Below are 19975 nucleotides of genomic sequence, written 5' to 3'. Positions count from 1 at the left end.
AATTTAAAAATGTTTCCATTAAATTCCGCCCAATGAGTCCACCACATTTTAGGAAGGAGTTTAAAAATAAAATTGCAGATTATAAAACATTTATGGATTTAGGAAATTACTTAATCCTGGGACTTACTGGAATCCCTGTAATCGCTGGGAACAGGTGGTATTGTATTGCGAGTTATCATATTCACTGAAGCTTCCAAACGGTTCAGTAAATCAGCATGCTCTGAAAAACAAGATATAATTTTTGGCAGCTGGCTTAAGACACCATATTAAACCAATAATTGAACCAAACACAGTGCATCACAATTAGATAATGGAAGTAGCAAGGATATGTATATTATCAAGGGGTGATCCATTTTCTGTGAATGGAAATTATCTTCCACCTGGGGTAGATTGAAAATTCTCGAATTTCACAAAAAGCTACTGATTGGGTGGGATGCAAGGAGAATTCGGCAACCGGCGGGGGCGGGATTCACACCAACCCTCGGCAATTCCCCAACCAGGCGGGGGGGTCGGAGAATCTCGCCCCACATGTGAGGTGGCTTGCGCCAAGCTCTTCACCAAACTCAACGCCTCAAAAGGATTCTGGCAAATCCAGCTCGACAAATCCAGCAGGAAACTGTGTACATTTAATACCCACTTTGGCAGATATTGTTACAACAGGATGCGTTTGGGATCATATCTGCTTCAGAAGTGTTCCATAGGATTATGGAACAAATTATGGAAGGCATTGAAGGTGTTCGCGTCTATGTCGACGACATAATCATTTGGTCCACCACCCCGCAAGAGCATGTCAGTCGCCTCCAGCGCGTATTCAAACGTATACGTGAGCAGGGCCTCCGCCTCAACAGGGCCAAATGCTCTTTTGGTCAGACGGAACTCAAGTTCCTCAGGGACCACATCTCCCAGTTGGGTGTGCGGCCGGATTCGAACAAGGTAGCTGCTATCACAGCCATGAAAACGCCAGAGGACAAGAAGGCGGTCCTCCGATTTCTGGGCATGGCCAACCTTTTAGGGAAGTTCATCCCCAACCTTGCCTCTCATACCATGGCTCTCACGAACCTGTCAGGACGACGACAAATGTCCAATGGCACCCTGCCCACGTGCGCGAATGGAGAGAACTAAAAACCAAACACGCCCCGGTCTTAGCTTTCTTTGATCCAGCCAAAGAGACCAAAATTTCGACCGATGCGAGCCAATCCGGCATTGGGGCAGTGTTCCTGCAACGTGATGAGGCCTCATTATGGGCCCCGTTGCATATGTGTCACATGCCATGACCCCCACGGAGCAGCGCTACGCGCAGATAGAAAAGGAGTGCCTGGGCCTTCTGACCGGTGTGGTTAAGTTTCACAATTATGTGTACAGACTTCCTCAATTCACCGTCGAGACCGACCTTCGCCCACTGGTCAATATAATACAGAAAGACTTGAACGACATAACGCCTCGCCTCCAGCGTATTCTTATCCGGCGTTATGACTTCCAACTGGTATACACTCCAGGCAAAGACCTCATCATTGCTGACGCTCTCTCCAGGGCAGTCAACACTCCATGTGACCCAGCGGGATTTGTCTGCCAGGTTGACGCCCATGTGGCCTTCGTGGCCTCCAATCTACCTGCCACGGATGAACGCCTCGTCCAAATTCGCTGCGAGACGGCGGCTGACCCTTTGCTACAGCGTGTCATGTGCCACCTAACAGATGGGTGGCTCAAGGGCCAATGCCCTCAGTTCTAGAATGTCAGAGATGATCTGGCGGTAGTAGATGGGGTTCTTCTGAAACTGGACGGCATTGTCATCCAGCATAGCATGCGCCAGCTCGTCCTGGAACAACTACACGAGGGCCACCTTGGCGTGGATAAGTGCCACCGATGGGCCCGAGAGGCAGTGTATTGGCCCGGCATTAATGAGGACATAGCCAACACAGTGCTCAACTGCCCCACTTGTCAGCGCTCCCAGCCGGCCCAACCACGTGAGACCCTGCAGCCCCATGAGTTGCTCACGTCACCTTGGACCAAGGTGGGCATCGACCTGTTCCACGCGCTGGGTAGAGACTATGTCCTGATCGTGGACTACTTTTCAAATTACCCAGAGGTGATATGGTTGCACGATATCACATTGTCTGCAGTCATCCGTGCCTGTAAGGACACCGTTGCTCGACACGGTTATGTTGGACAATGCCCCCTGCTTCGCAAGCCAGGAATGGTCCAACTTTGCCAGGCAGTACAAGTTTGCCCATCTGCCATCCAGTCCCCTGTACCCCCAATCCAACGGCAAAGCAGAGAAGGGGGTATATATTGTCAAACGGCTCCTCTGCAAGGCTGCCGATGCTGGGTCCGATTTCTACCTCGCCTTGCTGGCCTATCGCTCCACCCCACCGTCCACTGGCCTGTCGCCAGCCCAATTGCTCATGGGTCGTACCCTGAGGACGACGGTGCCATCCATTCATGTCCCAGGCCTCGACCACATTCCGGTCCTTCGACGGATGCAGCTGTCTCGTGCACACCACAAGGCGGCTCATGACTCCTGTGCAGCTGATCTCCCTGCTCTGGCTCCAGATGACAACATCCGCATCCATCTTCCGGATGGTGGCTGGTCTGCAACCGCTGTTGTCCTTCGGCAGGTGGCCCCCCACTCGTTCCTGGCTCGTCTACCGGATGGCTCCATTCTGCGTCGCAATCGACGCGCCCTTCGTCTCGTTCCACGCTCGCTACATGATCCTCCACTGTCGCCTCGCCCTCCTGCTGACCCTGCCATGGACTATGCCGAGATCTCTGTCACTCTGCATCTCCTCACTCTGATGCAGTCCAGCCCGTTCCTCAGCCGGCGACTCCCGACCCACCCTTGAGGCGGTCAACCAGAATTTGTCGCACACCTCAGAGACTTAATTTGTGAACTTTGTGAACTTAACCTAACATAAGAACATAAGAACTAGGAGCAGGAGTAGGCCATCTGGCCCCTCGAGTCTGCTCCACCATTCAATGAGATCATGGCTGATCTTTTGTGGACTCAGCTCCACTTTCCGGCCCGAACACCATAACCCTTAATCCCTTTATTCTTCAAAAAACTATCTATCTTTATCTTTTCACATTTAATGAAGGAGCCTCTACTGCTTCACTGGGCAAGGAATTCCATAGATTCACAACCCTTTGGGTGAAGATGTTCCTCCTAAACTCAGTCCTAAATCTACTTCCCCTTATTTTGAGGCTATGCCCCCTAGTTCTGCTTTTACCCGCCAGTGTATCTAATCCCTTCATAATTTTATATGTTTCTATAAGATCCCCCCTCATCCTTCTAAATTCCAACGAGTACAGTCCCAGTCTACTTAACCTCTCCTCGTAATCCAACCCCTTCAGCTCTGGGATTAACACAGTGAATCTCCTCTGCACACCCTCCAGTGCCAGTACATCCTTTCTCAAGTAAGGAGACCAAAACTGAACACAATACTCCAGGTGTGGCCTCACTAACACCTTATACAATTGCAGCATAACCTCCCTCGTCTTAAACTCCATCCCTCTAGCAATGAAGAACAAAATTCCATTTGTCTTCTTAATCACCTGTTGCACCTGTAAACCAACTTTTTGCGACTCATGCACTAGCACACCAAGGTCTCTCTGCACAGCAGCATGTTTTAATATTTTATCATTTAAATAATAATCCCTTTCGCTGTTATTCCTACCAAAATGGATAACCTCACATTTGTCAACATTGTATTCCATCTGCCAGACCCTAGCCCATTCACTTAGCCTATCCAAATCCCTCTGCAGACTTCCAGTATCCTCTGCACTTTTTGCTTTACCACTCATCTTAGTGTCATCTGCAAACTTGGACACATTGCCCTTGGTCCCCAACTCCAAATCATCTATGTAAATTGTGAACAATTGTGGGCCCAACACTGATCCCTGAGGGACACCACTAGCTACTGATTGCCAACCGGAGAAACACCCATTAATCCCCACTGTTCGCTTTCTATTAATTAACCAATCCTGTATCCATGCTACTACTTTACCCTCAATGCCATGCATCTTTATCTTATGCAGCAACCTTTTGTGTGGCACCTTGTCAAAGGCTTTCTGGAAATCCAGATATACCACATCCATTGGTTCCCCGTTATCTACCGCACTGGTAATGTCCTCAAACAATTCCACTAAATTAGTGAGGCACGACCTGCCCTTTATGAACCCATGCTGTGTCTGCCCAATGGGACAATTTCCATCCAGATGCCTCGCTATTTCTTCCTTGATGATAGATTCCAGCATCTTCCTACTACCGAAGTTAAGCTCACTGGCCTATAATTACCCGCTTTCTGCATCCCTCCTTTTTTAAACAGTGGTGTCACGTTTGCTAATTTCCAATCCACCGGGACCACCCCAGAGTCTAGTGAATTTTGGTAAATTATCACTAGTGCATTTGCAATTTCCCTAGCCATCTCTTCTGGCACTCTGGGATGCATTCCATCAGGGCCAGGAGACTTGTCTACCTTTAGCCCTATTAGCTTGCCCATCACTACCTCCTTAGTGATATCAATCCTCTCAAGGTCCTCACCTGTCATAGCCTCATTTCCATCAGTCACTGGAATGTTATTTGTGTCTTCCACTGTGAAGACCGACCCAAAAAACCTGTTCAGTTCCTCAGCTATTTCCTCATCTCCCATTATTAAATCTCCCTACTCATCCTCTAAAGGACCAATATTTACCTTAGCCACTCTTTTTTTTAATATATATATTTGTAGAAACTTTTACTATCTGTTTTTATATTCTGAGCAAGTTTACTCTCATAATCTATCTTACTCTTCTTTATAGCTTTTTTAGTTGCTTTCTGTTGCCCCCTAAAGATTTCCCAGTCCTCTAGTCTCCCACTAATCTTTGCTACTTTGTATGCTTTTTCCTTCAATTTGATACTCTCCCTTATTTCCTTAGATATCCACGGTTGATTTTCCCTCTTTCTACCGTCCTTCCTTTTTTTTGGTATAAACCTTTGCTGAGCACTGTGAAAAATCGCTTGGAAGGTTCTCCACTGTTCCTCAACTGTTTCACCATAAAGTCTTTGCTCCCAGTCTACCTTAGCTAGTTCTTCTCTCACCCCATTGTTATCTCCTTTGTTTAAACACAAAACACTAGTGTTTGATTTTACCTTCTCACCCTCCATCTGTATTTTAAATTCCATCATATTGTGATCGCTCCTTCCGAGAGGATCCCTAACTATGAGATCTTGAATCAATCCTGTCTCATTACACAGGACCAGATCTAGGACCGCTTGTTCCCTCGTAGGTTCCATTACATACTGTTCTAGGAAACTATCGCGGATACATTCTATAAACTCCTCCTCAAGGCTGCCTTGACCGACCTGGTTAAACCGATCGACATGTAGATTAAAATCCCTCATGATAACTGCTGTACCATTTCTACATGCATCAGTTATTTCTTTGTTTATTTCCTGCCCCACCATAATGTTACTATGTAGTGGCATATGGACTACTCCTATCAGTGACTTTTTTGCCTCACTATTCCTGATTTTCACCCAAATGGATTCAACCTTATCCTCCATAGCACCGATGTCATCCCTTACTATTGCCCGGATGTCATCCTTAAATAACAGAGCTATACCACCTCCCTTACCATCCACTCTGTTCTTCCGAATAGTTTGATACCCTCGGATATTTAACTCCTAGTCGTGGCCATCCTTTAACCATGTTTCAGCAATGGCCACTAAATCATAGTCATTCACGATGATTTGCACCATCAACTCATTTACCTTATTCCGAATACTACGAGCATTCAGGTAAAGTACACTTATGTTGGCTTTTTTACCTTTGTTCTGAATCTTAACACCTCGATCAGTAACCTCTCCTAAGTTATATTTCCTCTTAACTTTTCTCCTAATTTTCCTTGTCGTTGAACCCACATCTTCATGTAACAACCTGCCGCTTCACTTACCATTAATATTTATACTTCCCGTTTTATTCCTTTTATTATTCCTGGTCCTATTCACTGAGCTCCCCTCAGTCACTGTACCTTGTATTGTCGTCCTTTTTTATTTTTGACTATGGCTTCTCTGCCTTACACTTTTCCCCTTACTCACTTTTGTTTCTGTCCCTGTTTTATCATCATAGAATTATCATAGAATTTACAGTGCAGAAGGAGGCCATTCGGCCCATCGAGTCTGCACCAGCTCTTAGAAAGAGCACCCTACCCAAGGTCAACACCTCCACCCCATCCCCATAACCCAGTAACCCCACCCAACACTAAGGGCAATTTTGGACACTAAGGGCAATTTATCATGGCCAATCCACCTAACCTGCACATCTTTGGACTGTTTTACTACCTTCCAACTTCCTGCATCGGTTCCCATCCCCCTGCCACATTCGTTTAAACTCTCCCCAACAGCTCTAGCAAACACCCCCCCCCCTAGGACATCGGTTCTAGTCCTGCCCAGGTGCAGACCGTCTGGTTTGTACTGGTACCACCTCCCCCAGAACCGGTTCCAATGCCCCAGGAATTTGAATCCCTCCCTCTTGCACCATCTCTCGAGCAACGCATTCATCCTATCTGTCCTGACATTCCTACTCTGACTAGCTCGTGCCACTGGTAGCAATCCTGAGATTACTACCTTTGAGGTCCTACTTTTTAGTTTAACTCCTAACTCCCTAACTTCAGCTTGTAGCACCTCATCCCATTTTTTACCTATATCGTTGGTGCCTATGTGCACCACGACAGCTGGCTGTTCACGCCCCCCCCTCACCCCCACCCCAGAATGTCCTGCAGCCGCTCCGAGACATCCTTGACCCTTGCACCAGGGAGGCCACATACCATCCTGGAGTCTTGATTGCGTCCGCAGAACCGCCTGTCTATTCTTCCCCTTATGATTGAGTCTCCTATCACTATAGCCCTGCCATTCTTCTTCCTGCCCAGCTGCGCAGCAGAGCCAGCCACGGTGCCATGAACCTGGCTGCTGCCGCCTTCCCCTGGTGAGCCATCTCCCTCAACAGTATCCAAAGCGCTATATCTGTTTTGCAGGGAGATGACCGCAGGGGGCACCTGCACTGCCTTCCTACTCTTGCTCTGTCTTTTGGTCACCCATTTTCTATCTCCCTCAGTACCTTTCACCTGCGGCGTGACCAACTTGCTAAACGTGCTATCCACGACATCCTCAGCATCGCGGATGCTCCAAAGTGAGTCCATCCGCAGCTCCAGAGCCGTCAAGCGGTCTAACTGGAGCTGCAACTGGACACAGCTCTTGCACGTGAAGGAGCCAGAGACAGTGGATGTGTCCCTGAGGTCCCACATCGCACACGAGGAGCATGACACGAGTCTGAGGACTCCTGCCATGTCTTAAACCTTCAGTTAACTTCAACAACCACAATTTCCCCCCCCAAAAAATAAACAACGAAGAAAAAATAAATAAACATACCAATGAAAAGAAAATGAAAACAGAAAAACTACTTACCAGTCACTTACCAGGGATAAAAAGCACTTCCTCCCCACCCAGCTTCGAATTCGAATTCTAGATTCAAATTCCCAAACTCACTCTTTGCTGTCTCACTCTGCCTGTCTTCTCTGGCTCACTGGGAGAACCCACTGACTTATAGACTTTCTGAATTGTTTTGTTCTTCCGTTTGATCATTTACATGGTTTGTATATAGTGTTCATCTCGTTATTCTTGTTGCATACTGTTTTTCTGCACCAGGCACCTTCCCATGTAAATAGCTTAGTTCTCATGTACATAGTCCTGTAAATATGTCTTTCGCACCCCACATATAGTTAGGGACATTCTCACCATACATTATTTATTGCCACACATGTACATTCTTTTATAAAAGGGGGGATGTCATAATATACACCAGTATATCATGGTGCAGACACATACACTGATGGACACACAGTGGGAGCAATCAACACACACAACACCGCAGCCAATCACCAGTTATAGCACACGCACTATAAAGACAGGGGGCATCAGAGTTCCCGCTCATTCGAGCTGCAGCTTCCTAGTAGGACAGAGCTCACAGCCTGCAGCACAGACATTCACCATGTGCTGAATGCATCGACTGGTTAGGACAAGGCAAAGGTCTTTTGTTAAAGCTAATATCGTGTTAACCCACAGTGAGAGGATGTTAAACAGTTTCTGACTTAATAAAATAGTATTGCACTATTTCAAGTGTTGGTGACCTGTATGAATTCCACGGATCCAGAGCACCCAACACAACACTCTTAATGAGCCACTATCAGCATCATTCTCAGTCATGATCATCACCATTCAGATTCTCTTTGTCTTTCTGTCCATGGCATCTTTGTCAATCTCCACCTATTGCTGGCCCTCTGTTCAGCCCCACTGCTCCATGCACCCCCCCTCCCTCAACAACAGTAGAAATCTGATCCTATTTCCAGTTCTCTCTAGCTTTGACATAGAATCATCCAGACTCAAAACGTTAGCTCCCTTCTCTCTGCCACCTCCTGCTGAGATTGTCCAGTATTTCCCGTTTTGTCGCTGATGCTGCAGTATCTGCAGTTCTTTGCTTTTAACTTGAGTGCCAAACTAGCCGGTGAAACGTGGGATGCTGGTACCACCAGCCTCCGAACCTTAGCGTGCGCAAGCACACACGCCACTGCATGCCGATCTATTCGGCCCATGCAAGGTACGACTCCCATCAAGAAGGCCGATCTGGAAAAACCCTCCCACACAGGACCTCAACGCATATTCCACCTGGACAAATGACTGGGAATCATTGGACCTGGCAAGCAGTGACCTGGTCTCAAACCCAACACAACAGCCTGGTTTTCACCTTCCAAGGAAAGGCCACAGTCCCTGCTTGGCCAAGCTCTACATGTGGAGCAGTAGTGCCACCCCCGATCTGTCTGGGAGAGAGAAAACTGTGCACATCATAGAGGAATGTTCAATTCACAGATTCAGCAGAGGCCTATCCGCATTCAACACAGCAAGACCGGAAGAAACTGTTTCAATTAGGGACATTGCATTCGCTAAATAAATAACCCCGGAAATTATGATTACGCTGGAAACCTCAGTAAGAAGTCTTACAAAACCAGGTTAAAGTCCAACAGGTTTGTTTCGAATCACTAGCTTTCGGAGCGCAGCTCCTTCCTCAGGATTCACCTGAGGAAGGAGCAGTGCTCCGAAAGCTAGTGATTCGAAACAAACCTGTTGGACTTTAACCTGGTGCTGTAAGACTTCTCACTGTGCTCACCCCAGTCCAACGCCGGCATCTCCACATCGCAGGTAACCTCAAAATGGGGTTATGAATGAGTCAGTGCTGTCAGGAAGCGGGGGGGGGGGGGAGGAAAGCGAAGTTACCTTGACTCTTCTTCCTGTATATCACCAGTACAGCGATCAAAATCAGTAATGCCAGCAAAAAGACAACGGTGCCAATGATAATTCCCACAATTGTATCGGAACTTTCCTCAACGTGGATGACATAGCCAATGAAGTACTCCATGTCATTCACCCAGAGCTGAAATAAGGAAAGAAGAATCAGAACAAAACGAATCATGACAGAGAAATTTATAATTTTCCACCCATTGACTATGAATAGGTCCCGGGCAGCACAGTGGTTAGCACTGCTGCCTCACAACTCCAGGGTCCCAGGTTCAATTCCGGCTTGGGTCACTGTCTGTGTGGAGTTTGCACTTTCTCCCCGTGTGTGCGTGGGTTTCCTCCGGATGCTCCGGTTTCCTCCCACAGTCCAAGATGTGCATGCTAGTTGGATTGGCCACGCTAAATTGCCCTTTAGTGTCCAAAAGGATAGGTTGGGTTACTGGGTTACGGAGATAGGGTGGAAGCCTGGGCTTATGTAGGGTGCTCTTTCCTTCTGCAATGTAAACTCTATGATTCTTAATAGTTCACGTGCCTGACCCGAAACGGTGTGAAACAATCGGTCCAGCAAAGCGGCAGCAATGGAAACTGTTACATTATGGAGATGACATGGAAATGGTCCATTTGGCTCAACTAATCTCTGCCAGTGTTTCAGCTCCACACTAGCCTACTCACGGCCCTCTTTGTCTACCGGTGTATCTTTCTTCCTCATTTACTCTTCCTTCTCCTTAAATAATAATAATCGTTATTGTCACAAGTAGGCTTACATTAACACTGCAGTGAAGTAATTGTGAAATTCCCCTCGTCACCACATTCCGGCACCTGTTCGGGTACACAGAGGGAGAATTCAGAATGTCCAATTCACCTAACAACACGTATTTTGGGACTTGTGGGAGGAAACCGGAGCACCTAGAGGAAACGGACGCAGACATGGGGAGAGCGTGCCGACTCCGCACAGACAGTGACCCAAGCCGGGAATCGAACCTGGAACCCTGGAGCTGTGAAACAACAGTGCTACCCACTGTGCTACTGTGAGTTCCACAATCCAACTGCTCTCAGTTTGATTGTTGGGAGTTGCCATCAGGGAGATGAGTTCCAGTTGCCTGAACTTCCTGGTTTTTTCAGCCTCTTATTCTCCAATTGGACTCCATTACCCAATTATCCAAATAGACAAATTTCACCTACTTTTGGTCATTCAACGTTGCTTTCAAATTTTGCCCCAATTTGGCCTGTAAACCGACTTCAATGAACGCAAATAACATTGTGCCAGTTGCATTATTACAAATTTCCGAAATTTACTTGGAATTTTGTGTAGATTGTACCAACCTAGTTAACGCAGTGTCATCTTAGGAGGGTTTTGCCAAGAGGCATCTTAGCCAAGGGGCGGGTGATTGGCTTGCTTCCAGAATGCTACAGTAACAAGGGCTTTGAAGATGCTCGGCATTAGCTCACACCCTCTGACGTTCTGTACTTGGCCCCTGTTGGGTGGCGGTGAGAAGGGTCCTCCATGTCAGACCTGCACAATGGGGCAAGGTTTAAGGCCCTTTGGCCCTAGTACATGGAGGGACTTGACATTTTGTAGACTGCTCAGGTTGTACGTCTGACAATGAGTGTGCTTGACAAATACAAAAGTGTTGAAATTGTATTGAGGCACCTCAAAGAAGAATGTGTTACAAGAAGAAAAGTTGAATTTTATTGCACTTGCTGTCATTTGAATTTGAAATGTTTTGCCACCCAGCTGAATGACTGACATAGAATGTGGGCAGGGGGCTGGATTGTCCACCCTGCTGCACCACTTTTCTGCCCCGACCCTCCGGTGGGATTCTCCGTTACGCCGGTCGACCAATGGGGTTTCCCATTGTTGGGCAGCCCCACGCCGTCGGGAAACCCCTGGGCGCCAGCAAAACGGAGGAACCCGTCCTAGATTCTCCATTCGGGAGACTTCTGTACGCTGCACCGATGTCTATGCTTATGTATTTACATTGTGCGTTTATCGTATGTCCTATGTACTCATGTATGGAGCGATCTGCCTGGACTCTATGCAGAACAATACTTTCCACTGCACCTCGGTACACGTGACAATAAATCTAAATCTATGTTTTCCCACCAGAGCTGAACCGCTTCACGCTGGCACAGGGAGCAGCAGCCAGAAGTGCTTCACGCTGGCACAGGGAGCAGCAGCCAGAAGTGCTTCACGCTGGCACAGGGAGCAGCAGCCAGAAGCGCTTCATGCTGGCACAGGGAGCAGCAGCCAGAAGCGCTTCACGCTGGCACAGGGAGCAGCAGCCAGAAGCGCTTCATGCTGGCACAGGGAGCAGCAGCCAGAAGCGCTTCACGCTGGCACAGGGAGCAGCAGCCAGAAGCGCTTCATGCTGGCACAGGGAGCAGCAGCCAGAAGCGCTTCACGCTGGCACAGGGAGCAGCAGCCAGAAGCGCTTCACGCTGGCACAGGGAGCAGCAGCCAGAAGCGCTTCACGCTCCCCAGTCATACAAATTTATGCATGGCGGATGGCAAGGGAATTCATCGCGAGTCATAGTATTGGGCTGCCATTTTGAGCAGGGGTGGTGGTGTGCAAAATAGCCTCCCCCCCCGTAATGCAAACCCTGCATTCTCCCCCCACCCCCCCCCACTAACTGGGGGATTTGTCGGATCACACCACCGCCCCCTCAAAAGAACGCATGCATGAGGGTGACCCCACCCCTCCCACCAGAGACCCCCAACAGAAACTCTCCCCAATCAGAGAACCCCAATAACAGGTAGCCCCACCCCATAACAGGTAGCCCCACCCCATAACAGTCACCTCCCCCCCCCCATAACAGGTCATCCCCCCTCATATCAGACTATACGTTGGACACGAAATGAATATTGTAAATATAATCTGTAACTTCAAGTGTAATGAGGCACCTCAGAGAGCCACATACAGCACTGAAAGAAACAAATTTCTCTTGCACGTTATCAAATATCAACTTTGAATTGTTATGTAATGAATGTTTAAAAATTTTATAAATAAAGTATATTCAGGCTGAAAAAAATATAGCGTGAAGAATTACATAATCACAGAATCGTGACAGCACACCAGTAGGCCATTTCAACCCATTGTATCTGTGCTAGTCCTCCATATGACAAATTTACCTCGTACCACTCGCCCCCCCCCCCCCCGCCACCCCCCCCCCCCCCCCCCCCCCGCACCCCGCTCCCTATAACCCTGCACGTGTATCCTTTTCAATCCAATTCCCTTCTGAATGCCTCAATTGAACCTGCCCCCACCACACTTTCAGGCTGCACATTCCAGATCCAAACCCCTCGCTGGGCGAATAAGATTTCCCTCATAGAATCACAGAATAATTGAATCCCCATAACCTCACCTAACCTGGTCACTAAGGGCAATCTAGCATGGCCAATCCACCTAACCTGCACATCTTTGGACTGTGGGAGGAAACCCACGCTGACACAGGGAGGACGTGCAAACTCCACACAGATACCCAAGGCCGGAATCAAACCGGGGTCTCTGGCGTTTTGAGGCAGCAGTGCTAGCCACTGTGCCGCCTCATGGTACCATTGTTTCTTTGGCAAGTTACCTTAGATCTGTACCCGCTCACTCTCAGTACAAAAGTGTGATGCCCAGAACTGGACATGAGGGAATGAGAAATACACATTATGTGGGCAGCACGGTAGCACAGTGGTTAGCACAGTTGCTTCACAGCTTCAGGGTCCCAGGTTCGATTCACGGCTTGGGTCACTGTCTGTGCAGAGTCTGCGCGTTCTTCCCGTGTGTGCGTGGGTTTCCTCCGGGTGCGCCGGTTTGCTCCTACAGTCCAGAGATGTCCAGATTAGGTGGATTGGCCATGTTAAATTGCCCTTAGTGTCCAAGAAGGTTGGGTGGGGCTACTGAGTTACAGGGATGGGGTGTGGACTTTGGTAGAGTACTCTTTCCAAGGGCCAGTGCAGACTCGATGGGCCGAATGGCCTCCTTCTGCACTGTAAATTCTATGTCAACACATTATGATACCATACACTGTGGCACATTGTGTCCGTCCTTGGCCTGCTGCAATGTTCCAGTGAAGCTCAACGCAAACTGGGAAACAATATCTTCCGGTCAGGCACGCTACATTCTTCCGGTCTCAACATCGAATTCAACAACTTCAGATGATTAGCTCTACCCCACCTCGACCCATTTGTTTTCATCCCATTTCATTTCAACTGTTTTTTACCATTTCTTTCTCTCTTGTCTTTCTTTATATATATTCAACCCCCCCCCCCCCATCTTATCCACCTTTCATTACCTTTTCTCCCCTTTGCTTCCCCTTTCCCTTCCCCCACACCTGCATCTGTCGCAGTTTACCCTCTGATGATAGTTTCCCTGCTGTTTGACCTTTCACACCTTTTGTCCTCTCTGGGGACTGCCATTAGCCCTCTTTCCCCTTGGTTTCTGTGGCCATTAGCGCCCGGTTTCCCTGGGTTTCTGTGGCTAGGACTCATCTTTCATTCTCACTCCACAGTATAAATATTTCCCACTTTCTCTGTCTTTTAGCTTTGACAAAGGGTCATCTGGACTTGAAACGTGAGCTCTTTTCGCTCCCTGCATCTGCTGCCAGACCTGCTGAGATTTTCCAGCATTTTCTCTTTGGTTTCAGATTCCAGCATCCGCAGTAATTTGCTTTTATTTATTGTGGCACAAGGCACAGATTTCCTCTGTGGTCTTAGAAGCCATAGAAACCAGAGCAAAGTAACGGTGCAGAAAAGAGGCCATTCAGCACATTGGGCGGGATTCTCCGCTCCCGCGACTAAGTGCCCGCGCTGTCTTGAACGGCGTTGAGTATCACGACAGCGCGAAACGGCCCCGATCGCGATCGATTCAGGGCCCGAAAATGGGCTAGGAGCGGGGCCGCGAGGAACTCAGGGGGCGTGGCGCGAAAGCAGCGTCGTAAGCGCGCGACGCCCGAATGACGCGGCGCAGCACCATAAATGGCACGATCCGCACTTGGATGGACCCAGGAGGAGGAGAAGGAGGAGAGATGGCTGAGCCCCGACGAGCCGCTCCGAGGTTCCGGGACACGGACCTGGACACCCTCCTTGATGAGGTTGAAAAACGAAGGGCCACCCCTCTGCCCAAGACGTGGGCATCGCCAGCCGTCCAGCACGGTGAGGCGCGGCTGGCGTGAGGTTGGCACCGCTGTGAGTGCTGTGGGGCACACCCCCCGGTCCGGGGAGCAGTGTCGGAAGAAGCTGCACAACCTCACTCGGGCTGCCAGGGTAAGTGCCATGCGGGTGCCCCCCGGGTCACAACCAACCGCCCCTTCCCCCCCCCCCCTCCCCCGGGCACGAGGAGGGATAGTGGGGTGGGGGGGGGGTCAGGGTGCACAACGTTATACTCGACCCACATGAGCACCGCAACCCCCTGGAGAGATGCCATGCGTGGCTCCAACTGTCTCCCCACCCAGCATTAATGTAGCCTATATCTGCATGCCCTGATGATACCTAATTGTGATGCTTTATCCAACCCCCCCCCAGGACAAGACAGCTCACAACCAACGTGAGCGTATGAGAACCGGAAGGGGTTGCAGGAGCAAGTGAGACAACCCTGCATGTCCTCTCCCCCCCCCCTCCCCGCCAGCCTTTCATCGCCCCCCCTCACACTCTGGCCACTGCACCCTCGATCCCCTCCCCCCTCACACTCTGGCCACTGCACCCTCGATCCCCTTCCCCCTCACACTCTGGCCACTGCACCCTCGATCCCCTCCCCCCTCACACTCTGGCCACTGCACCCTCGATCCCCTTCCCCCTCACACTCTGGCCACTGCACCCTCGATCCCCTCCCCCCTCACACTCTGGCCACTGCACCCTCGATCCCCTTCCCCCTCACACTCTGGCCACTGCACCCTCGATCCCCTCCCCCCTCACACTCTGGCCACTGCACCCTCGATCCCCTCCCCCCTCACACTCTGGCCACTGCACCCTCGATCACCTCCCCCCTCACACACTGCCCCCACCACCACCATACACCCGGCGCAGCGTGTCTAACGGACCCCGTATCGTTGTGATCCCCAGGGCCAGCCGGCGAACGTCCAGGGTCGTCTCGGCCAAGACACAGCCGACCATCTGCAACCTCAACCACACCCAGGGATGCAGCCACCCAGGCCGACATCGCACGGGTGGCATCCACGGTGGAGGCAATGGGTGAAACGGTTTCGGCCATTAGTCAGGTTCTGCAAGGCATTGGGCTTCACGCGCATGCATCATCCATGGCCCAGGAGTGGGCTGCCCTCGCACAGGTAGCCATGCGCCAGAGCCAACACGACATTGCCGCCGCGCTCCGGGCCCTGGCCGAGTCTCACCATGCCACGGCCCGGTCCCAGCAGTCAGTCGCGGAGAGCATAGACCGCCTGGCGCACGTGCTGGATGGCGTAGCGCACTCACAGGTTGAGGTAGCACAGTCCCTGGCAGGAATGTCGCACTCCCTGGGCTCCGTCTCTGCAAACAAAGAACAAAGAACAAAGAAATGTACAGCACAGGAACAGGCCCTTCGGCCCTCCAAGCCCGTGCCGACCATACTGCCCGACTAAACTACAATCTTCTACACTTCCTGGGTCCGTATCCTTCTATTCCCATCCTATTCATATATTTGTCAAGATGCCCCTTAAATGTCCCTATCGTCCCTGCCTCCACTACCACCTCCGGTAGTGAGTTCCAGGCACCCACTACCCTCTGTGTAAAAAACTTGCCTCGTACATCTACTCTAAACTTTGCCCCTCTCACCTTAAACCTATGCCCCCTAGTAATTGACCCCTCTACCCTGGGGAAAAGCCTCTGACTATCCACTCTGTCTATGCCCCTCATAATTTTGTATACCTCTATCAGGTCGCCCCTCAACCTCCTTCGTTCCAGTGAGAACAAACCGAGTTTATTCAATCGCTCCTCATAGCTTATGCCCTCCATACCAGGCAACATTCTGGTAAATCTCTTCTGCACCCTCTCTAAAGCCTCCACATCCTTCTGGTAGTGTGGCGACCAGAATTGAACACTATACTCCAAGTGTGGCCTAACTAAGGTTCTATACAGCTGCAACATGACTTGCCAATTCTTATACTCAATGCCCCGGCCAATGAAGGCAAGCATGCCGTATGCCTTCTTGACTACCTTCTCCACCTGTGTAGCCCCTTTCAGTGATCTGTGGACCTGTACTCCTAGATCTCTTTGACTTTCAATACTCTTGAGGGTTCTACCATTCACTGTATATTCCCTACCTGCATTAGCCCTTCCAAAATGCATTACCTCACATTTGTCCAGGTTAAACTCCATCTGCCATCTCTCCGCCCAAGTCTCCAGACAATCTAAATCCTGCTGTATCCTCAGACAGTCCTCATCGCTATCCGCAATTCCACCAACCTTTGTGTCGTCTGCAAACTTACTAATCAGACCAGTTACATTTTCCTCCAAATCATTTATATATACTACAAAGAGCAAAGGTCCCAGCACTGATCCCTGTGGAACACCACTGGTCACAGCCCTCCAATCAGAAAAGCATCCCTCCATTGCTACCCTCTGCCTTCTATGGCCCAGCCAGTTCTGTATCCACCTTGCCAGTTCACCCCTGATCCCGTGTGACTTCACCTTTTGTACTAGTCTACCATGAGGGACCTTGTCAAAGGCCTTACTGAAGTCCATATAGACAACATCTACTGCCCTACCTGCATCAATCATCTTAGTGACCTCCTCGAAAAACTCTATCAAGTTAGTGAGACACGACCTCCCCTTCACAAAACCGTGCTGCCTCTCACTAATACGTCCATTTGCTTCCAAATGGGAGTAGATCCTGTCTCGAAGAATTCTCTCCAGTAATTTCCCTACCACTGAAGTAAGGCTCACCGGCCTGTAGTTCCCGGGATTATCCCTGCCACCCTTCTTAAACAGAGGAACAACATTGGCTATCCTCCAGTCCTCCGGGACATCCCCTGAAGACAGCGAGGATCCAAAGATTTCTGTCAAGGCCTCAGCAATTTCCTCTCCAGCCTCCTTCAGTATTCTGGGGTAGATCCCATCCGGCCCTGGGGACTTATCTACCTTAATATTTTTTAAGACACCCAACACCTCGTCTTTTTGGATCACAATGTGACCCAGGCTATCTACACCCCCTTCTCCAGACTCAACATCTACCAATTCCTTCTCTTTGGTGAATACTGATGCAAAGTATTCATTTAGTACCTCGCCCATTTCCTCTGGCTCCACACATAGATTCCCTTGCCTATCCTTCAGTGGGCCAACCCTTTCCCTGGCTACCCTCTTACTTTTTATGTAAGTGTAAAAAGCCTTGGGATTTTCCTTAACCCTATTTGCCAATGCCTTTTCATGACCCCTTCTAGCCCTCCTGACTCCTTGCTTAAGTTCCTTCCTACTTTCCTTATATGCCACACAGGCTTCGTCTGTTCCCAGCCTTTTAGCCCTGACAAATGCCTCCTTTTTCTTTTTGACGAGGCCTACAATATCACTCGTCATCCAAGGTTCCCGAAAATTGCCGTATTTATCTTTCTTCCTCACAGGAACATGCCTGTCCTGTATTCCTTTCAACTGACACTTGAAAGCCTCCCACATGTCAGATGTTGATTTGCCCTCAAACATCCGCCCCCAATCTATGTTCTTTAGTTCCCGCCTAATATTGTTATAATTAGCCTTCCCCCAATTTAGCACATTCATCCTCGGACCACTCTTATCCTTGTCCACCAGTACTTTAAAACTTACTGAATTGTGGTCACTGTTACCGAAATGCTCCCCTACTGAAACATCTACCACCTGGCCGGGCTCATTCCCCAATACCAGGTCCAGTACCGCCCCTTCCCTAGTTGGACTGTTTACATATTGTTTTAAGAAGCCCTCCTGGATGCTCCTTACAAACTCTGCCCCGTCTAAGCCCCTGGCACTAAGTGAGTCCCAGTCAATATTGGGACCAAACATTCGGACCGTGGTCGATACCGCTGCAGGCCTCCAGGACTGACAGCGTCCGGTGTCGGTGGTGCGACGGGGCATGTCTCCGATCGCACCTCCATCCCACAGTGAGGCCCGGGGGCCAACGGGCTCGCCGAGGGAGGAGGAGGTTCTGGGGCCCGTCCCGGTATCTCCAGCAAAGGGCGTCCCTGAACCCTCGGCCTCCCCCAGTTCCGTCCCTGGCGCATCTGGTGGGCAGCGGGCAGGACAGGGTGGCACCATGCCATCCAGCACGCCCGCCGAGCAGCCTGGCCCATTGAAGCCGGGCCGCCACAGGAAACGCGTGCCGACGGGGAGCCATGACGCAGGGCTTGATTCTCAGCAGTCCGCCTCCACTCCTGCTGTACCATCTGGGGAGACACCTAGACGTAGTGGTAGGGCCCATAAGGCAAAGAAGTTAGAAACATAGTAAGTTGGCACAGGTGCAGGGCACAGTTTAGTTGTACGGGGTAGGGCATCTGTATGTGAATGTCACAATTAAACTCACTGTTGCACTAAACTTGTAAGACTCTGTGCTATGTCCGGTGCCAGGGGGCTCGTGAGGGTGACCGAGTGGTGCTGTGGTTAACGAGTGGTTCAACGTCGGTGCCGGATGTGCTGTCCCTTTCCCCCCTGCCTCCCAAAATCGGACACCGTAGTCCTCGGCACTCCGACGCCAGCTACCCCACACGGACACGTGATGAAATGTCTGTGACCAACGTTGTGACCACCGGAGTGGATGGTTCAGCTAGAGCCATGAGTCAGACCTTGGCTGGCGAATCTGAGCTCACAGCTCATCGCAGAGCGGGCTGTCATCATTCAACATGGCACTGATCACACCCGCTTACACAATCATCAATGTTGTGCAATCCCATAGTGCCGCAGTGGTACGGTGCCGTGTACGCGGTGCAGGGGTGCTGGGGGGTAGTGGGTGCAGTGTGGTGCCCGTGTGCAGGACTGGCGGTGCAAGTGGCAGTGTTCAGCGAATCCCCCCCCCCACGGTGCGTGAACCGTGCGGCCACCAACGCGTCGCGTGCCCGCTGTCCTCGACGGTGCCATCTTGCAGCCTCCTGGACGTAACCAGTACCCGGGCAGTGTCTGTGTCCTGCGCCTCTCCCCCCACCCTGATGCACGCCATCCTCCTCCTCCTCCTCCTCCTCCTCTTCCTCCTCCCCTTCGTTTGCGTTAGCTCCGGTGCCGTCGGGTCCTCCCTCCGACTCCTCCACCAGGGCATCTCCCCTCTGCATGGCAATGTTGTGCAGCGCACAGCAGACCACAACTATGTGACCGACCCTGTCGGGCCAGTACTGCAGGGCCCCTTCGGAGCAGTCCAGGCACCTGAATCGCATCTTCAGCAGGCCGAAGCACCGCTCCACCACACCCCTGGTTGCTGCATGGGCCTCGTTGTAAAGGCTCTCCGCGTTGGTCTGAGGCCTCCGTATTGGCGTCAGCAGCCATGACCTCAACGGATAGCCCTTGTCGCCCAGCAACCAGCCCCTCAGCCGGGGGGGGGGGGATTCATCGAACATTGCGGGGATGAACGACTGTGCCAGAATGTAGGCGTCATGCACACTCCCGGCGTACCTTGCGCACACGTGCATGATCTTCATGTGGGGGTCGCAGACCACCTGAATGTTCATGGAGTATGCACCCTTCCTGTTCATGAACACTTCCCTGTTGTCTGCAGGCGGGTGCAT

The 19975-nt window shown here is 50.5% G+C and overlaps 1 protein-coding gene across 1 annotated transcript in view; it reads right to left on the bottom strand.

Moving 5' to 3' along the window:
* Positions 1 to 19975, bottom strand: part of mst1rb (macrophage stimulating 1 receptor b) — a 173931-nt gene that overhangs the window by 21790 nt on the left and 132166 nt on the right. The window contains exons 13-14 of the mRNA XM_072472923.1: positions 9302 to 9458; positions 128 to 220 (exon numbers count right to left, since the gene is read on the bottom strand). Coding sequence (XP_072329024.1) covers positions 128 to 220; positions 9302 to 9458 — 250 coding nt within the window. The remainder of the gene's footprint in view (positions 1 to 127; positions 221 to 9301; positions 9459 to 19975) is intronic.

The sequence above is a fragment of the Scyliorhinus torazame genome, chromosome 13 (assembly GCF_047496885.1).
Source record: "Scyliorhinus torazame isolate Kashiwa2021f chromosome 13, sScyTor2.1, whole genome shotgun sequence".
In the NCBI taxonomy this organism is placed as follows: Eukaryota; Metazoa; Chordata; class Chondrichthyes; order Carcharhiniformes; family Scyliorhinidae; genus Scyliorhinus; species Scyliorhinus torazame.
The sequence above is the reverse complement of the archived record's forward strand: the minus strand, read 5'-3'. Positions and strand labels throughout refer to the sequence as shown.